This window comes from Gavialis gangeticus, unplaced genomic scaffold (genome assembly GCF_001723915.1).
Source record: "Gavialis gangeticus isolate Ggan-Ray unplaced genomic scaffold, GavGan_comp1, whole genome shotgun sequence".
In the NCBI taxonomy this organism is placed as follows: Eukaryota; Metazoa; Chordata; order Crocodylia; family Gavialidae; genus Gavialis; species Gavialis gangeticus.
Genome location: NW_017729004.1, coordinates 18,800,176 through 18,805,493, shown reverse-complemented (window position 1 = coordinate 18,805,493; position 5,318 = coordinate 18,800,176). Strand labels below are relative to the sequence as shown.

General features: G+C 41.9%; 1 protein-coding gene across 8 annotated transcripts in view; it reads right to left on the bottom strand.

Moving 5' to 3' along the window:
* Nucleotides 1–5,318, bottom strand: part of RBM33 (RNA binding motif protein 33) — a 224,858-nt gene that overhangs the window by 88,651 nt on the left and 130,889 nt on the right. For 7 of the 8 annotated variants that reach the window (XR_002095780.1, XM_019508146.1, XM_019508151.1 and 4 more), the window contains exons 11-13: nucleotides 2,394–2,553; nucleotides 1,222–1,547; nucleotides 60–185 (exon numbers count right to left, since the gene is read on the bottom strand). Coding sequence is in view for 7 of the 8 variants with exons in the window: in XM_019508146.1 (XP_019363691.1) it covers nucleotides 60–185; nucleotides 1,222–1,547; nucleotides 2,394–2,553 (612 nt within the window). In the remaining variant the exon portion in view is untranslated. The remainder of the gene's footprint in view (nucleotides 1–59; nucleotides 186–1,221; nucleotides 1,548–2,393; nucleotides 2,554–5,318) is intronic. The other variant, XM_019508147.1, reaches the window with a different exon arrangement.

The window sequence follows — 5,318 nt, the reverse complement described above, 5'->3', positions numbered from 1 at the left end:
ACCTTTAAACTAGGCTTGTCAGGGGAAGGGGAAGACAAGGGTGAAGGAAGGTGGTGATGATGTTGATGTTGCTGGTGCTGGTGCTGTTGGTGTTGATGCTGCTGCTGTTGCTGCTGGTGATGGGGTTGCTGCTGGTGGTGGTGCTGCGGCTGCGGCTGAGGCTGTAATGGAGGGTGCAAGGGACCCTTTACGTTTAAAAAAAATAGGAAAAAAAAAGATACATTTGTTTTGCAATACCAAATAATTAAAGTTCCTGAAAAACAGCACCCAAACTTTCAGACACCCAAGCAGATTTGCTGTCCTCACACACCAGCCTCTCAGATGGTGGAAAAGGATCTACAGAAAAAAAACTATAAGAACCACTAGGTCAAGAGTAAGTGTAGACTGACAGCAGTAGTGTAGGGACTTGATAATTTGTGTGTGGTAAACACCTGAAGTGAAAAAAAAAATCCCACATGAAATCTCCTATGGACACTGTTAAACAAACCTTCCTATTTGCTTTTCAGAATTACCAGAATACCATATTAATTCTTCAGAGTAAGCTCCTAGTGCAGGAATCACAGGAAATTTGTAATATTTAAGGGCCTCTGCATAACACTCTTAATGTTCATACATAAAGAATTTTAATAAAACAGATTAAAAGTAAAGAAAACTAATTTTAAGAGGCCACACTTTTCTCCAACTGGTAGTCCCATAAAATACAAGATACTTTTGTCAGCAGAGGGCACTGTAGCCTTTCCTGTGTAAAGAGAAGTAACCCACCATAGTCTATATTTTCTACCTACAAACTTATCTTTTCTCTGTACATGGACATAATTTTAAACAATACAATGCTTTCATATTTCTACTGAAGTAAATCAATTTAAGGAACCATGTGATGTTGAACAAACTGTGACATGAAAAACTTTTCTAATCTCATTAGCTATAAACAGTTAAGCAGAAATCACAGTAATTTTAATAACTTCACTTCAGCAACAGTATGCTGGTGCAGGTTTGCTGTTATCCTTCATAATTAAATTAGTATTGGACACAGAGGGAGCTTTTCATCACCATGTCAAACATAAAATGGTAATATGCACTACATTTAAATCTTTCAAATTTGTAACAGACAAACCTTCACATTTAGTTAGATTACTAAAAACTTAGGCAAAGATCCCAATACAGTTAACCAAGTGGAAATATTTCAAAGATTTTAAAAGGCCCTTTTCACCAAGATCATACCTGCATATTGGGTTGTGCATGCGTTGCTAGAAATGGCTGTCCTGGGCCTTGTAAGAACTGTTGCCTGGGAGGAATGAAAGGCCGTGGGTTTGCTGAACCTGGCTGGTTGAAGTGAAGAATTCCCACTTGAGGCTGTAGGTTTGGTCTTATTGGCCTCTCTCTGGGAAAAACTGGTTGCTGCCCTTGCTGATTAAATCCTGGTCCAGGCTGACTGAAAGGCAGAGGATTTTGGGTAGGAACAGGATGCGTACTATTGAGAAGCGAGGGAGGTGGCGGTGGTGGGGGACTCCGCTGTTCAAACAAATGATGGCTTGGAAATCTTGGCTCTGTCAAAATGAAATATATAATTAAGTGGTCGCCTCTTCAGAAACCCACGTGGATTTTTTTTTTTTAAACCCACATTTTCACCCCATTTCAACTTCAGATGAAAAACTTGAAAATCTCATGTTAGGGGAAGGAAACTTCACAACATTGAAAGAAGAGCAACTCTAAGACCACATATACATAGTCTTCCTGTTTAAACCAAGGAAGGCACAGACACCCTTCGCAAGGAACAAGCAATTAGCAGCCAACTGGAATTGGTCATCTCATCATTTTATTTCTATTGCAGAAGCACCTAAAGATTAAAGCAATTAAGGCCAGGGAAACAGAAAAGCTAGAACACTTCAATACTATTTCAGTACTATACATACTCCAAAAAAAATGTTTTTTTTTAAACAAATCAAGCCACATTAAACTTTTATTTTCTCAGAACCATTTGTTTGGTATGCAGCATCACTTAACTGAAAGATTGTTTAGAATACACACAAAGTTAAATTTGCAAAGGGACTAACTATTCCAAGATAAAACTGTTAAATGGAGGAAACCAAAGCTGAATAGACAATTGATACAAATATTAAATATCTCAGCAGTAGGAAATAAAACTGTCTGCAGCTTGCTAGCTTTATTGTAGACATGTAGTAGCTAGAGATGGAAAAATATGGGTTGGTCTTAGTTAAAAACCGAAAAACCCTTCAGGTGACTGAAACTGTTTGGCCTATGCTACAAGGCTTGCTGGACTAAAATAAGTGGCACCTTTTCATCTTCACATGTGTGAATGAATCTGTGGAGATACTACTTAAAAAGCATAAAAAGTATTATCCTGTACTCTAACTGAACAATAAATTTTCTACCTCCTATGAAGAAAGGCTCTCTTTCTTGAGGAGGAGGTGGAGGGGGCGGTGGTGGAGGTGGAGGTGGGCCTCTCCATTGGTCCTGAAGAGGAAGTCGTGGTGCTTGGGTGAAGCTGGTGGGAACAGGTCCAGGAGCATGCTGCTGAAAATCTGGAGGGCCCTGTTTATTTACAAGAAAAAACTAAATAAGTCCACTTTTGAGATATTAATCCATAATGCATTATAATTTTTTCCTTAATGATAGGAGATTAAAAAAAATCAATTTATCAATCTGCACAAATTGAAAGCCCTACCGAGTTATTCTTCTACTATGGAAGAGTAACTAAAAACTCAGTACAGTACCCTGAAATAAATTCACAATGTTTTAATAATCACTGTACCACCATAGGAATACCATTTCTTTTCAAGCTCATTGAAATCCATGCAATTATTGACCTTCTTTTCCATTAATCCAAAACTCTGAATGTCTACTTTAAAAAACGTTCTTGACATTTATCTTCTTAAACCATGCTATTCTTTGCCATCTATGTAGTACAACCTAAGCTACAGAAATGAAGCAGCTTTACTTTAAAAGGCAAAAAGAAAAAAAAAAAAAATCAATTTGTAGCATCCAGAAAATTAAATAAATCATCTTTCAATAAACGAAAAGGGACTAACATATCTGTCAATTCACATAAGACTTAAATACTTAAGCATCTGAAGCATTACACAAGGAATATGAAAGATTAAGAAAAAATGTTTCCTTACTTGATTTTTCTAAAAGTTTTAAATGAAACCCTTAAATGTTATAGGTGAACGTATTTCTCACTGTGAAACAGCAGTGTAAAGAAAATACTCGGAGTTAGATCAGTAATTCATTCTACCACAGTCCTTGTTTACTTACACAGAAGACCATACATTTTTGAAATTGCCCAACATCAACTTAAAATCTGAGGCAAGTCTCCCATCAATCACTACATCACTGATGATTTGGGGATGGCATCAACTGCATGCTCAGCAAATTTGCAGATCACACCAATTGGGGTAGAGTTGTATACACTCTCAGGGGTAGGGCCAGGTGACCTAAAAACTGAAAAAGTTAGCTAAAACTCAATCCAGTGAAACTCAAAAAGGGACAAGCAAGCCCTATACGTGGGACAGCACAAATACAGACTGGGGAATGATTGGCTAGGCTGTGGTATAGCAAAATCCTGGAAATTACAGTGATCCACAATCAGAACATGAGCCAACAGTATGCTCGCTGCTGGAAAAAACACTACACTACAGCATAGTGGATTGCATTGACAGGAGTGCCTCTTGCAAACCAAGGGAAATGATTCTTCTGCTCTAGTCAACACTGGTGAGGCCTCACCTGGAGTACTGTGTTCAGTTTTGGGCCCCTCACTTCAAGAAGGATGCAGACAGACAGAGTCCAGGGGGAAGTAACAAAAAGCAATTAGGAGCCTGGGAAACATGACTTCTGAGGAAAGGTTGAAAGAACTAGAATTTAGTCCAGGGAAGGGAAAACTGTGGGGAGATTTGATAAATCTTCAATTAAGAAGAGGATGGAGCTAGATTTTTCTCTGTGGTTGTAGGGGTCAGAACTAGGAGCAATGACCTCAAACTGCAGCAGAGGAAATTTAGACTGGAGATTAGAAAGAAGTTTCTGACTAGGTCACACTGGAACAAGCTACCTTGAGTAGCCGTGAAACAAACTAAGGTCTGGCACACTGAATGGGGTTGGAGGAAGTGGGGGTAAGATGACCCCAGTACTCTTTCCTGCCATGGCAGGGGGCTGGACTAGATGATCTACTCAGGTCCCTTCCGACCCCAGAAACTATGAAACTATGACAGATTTCAGCATCATTAGCTGCCACTGATAACATCCCATCATGCAATTTAGTGGTATGGTGACTTAACCATACTCAGTAATTCTAAGGAAACAGCCTGCGAGTTCAAGAACAGGATGCCACCCTATCACAAAACTATTACAGGTGCACTGATACAAATCGGTCCAACATCGGATCGGCAAAGATATAAAGAAAATTTTCTGCATCAGAAATGGGCCTGACGCAGCCGATTATTGCCTGATAAATGCCCGTGCGTGTGTGCAGTTGCAGCGCAGCACGCAGGCAGTGAGGAGCAGAGGTGGCAGCATGGAATGCTTCATACAGCTGGTAAGTCTGTTGTGGTGGAAGGGGAAGGGGAGGTGGGAGGCAAAAAGGATGTGGGGGTGGCCACTCATCCGAGGGGGCATGTGCCCCAGATCTGGAAAGGGCAAGGCAGGTTGGGACCGGGCTCTTCCTGGCTGGCAGATCCAGGGGAATATGCCACCCTGCTCCGTGCCCTCCCAGACTCGTGACAGGAGCCACCAGACAAGCACCAGATGATCCATGCACAGCAGCAGGAGCCACCCCCCTCCCTTCCTGTGCCCCACGACAAGCCGCACCTACACTGTACCCACCCTGGCTCCAGCCCCAGCCCATGCAGATCCAGGGGCTACACACCTCCCCTGCCTCCTGAACAAGCCACTTGCGGCTGTGTCCTATGCCCCTCCCTACCTGGCTGGTCAGTGCCTGACCCTGCTGCATTCCCTCCCTCATCCCAGGGGCCTTGATCTGTCCCCCCACACTCCTTCCCTTCTACCACACCAGACTTACCAACTGGAAGCAGCTCTTCAAGTTGAAGAGCTGCATATAGAAAATTGGATGGGTATCAGCTGATATACCTCCTTAAAAACTGGCAATCAGTATCAGTCCCAAAAATCTCTATCGGTACACCCCTAGAATCCATCCAACCCTCCATCCAGGCATGTGAGTGTGCAGCCATGCATCATATTTACTTCAGTATAAGGCAAGGTTTTTCTTCCCAATGAGCATGGGGGAAAAAGCCCATCTGCAAATATGAGGAAGTAGAGAGGGGAGCAGGTGCCCCACACTGCAGCTT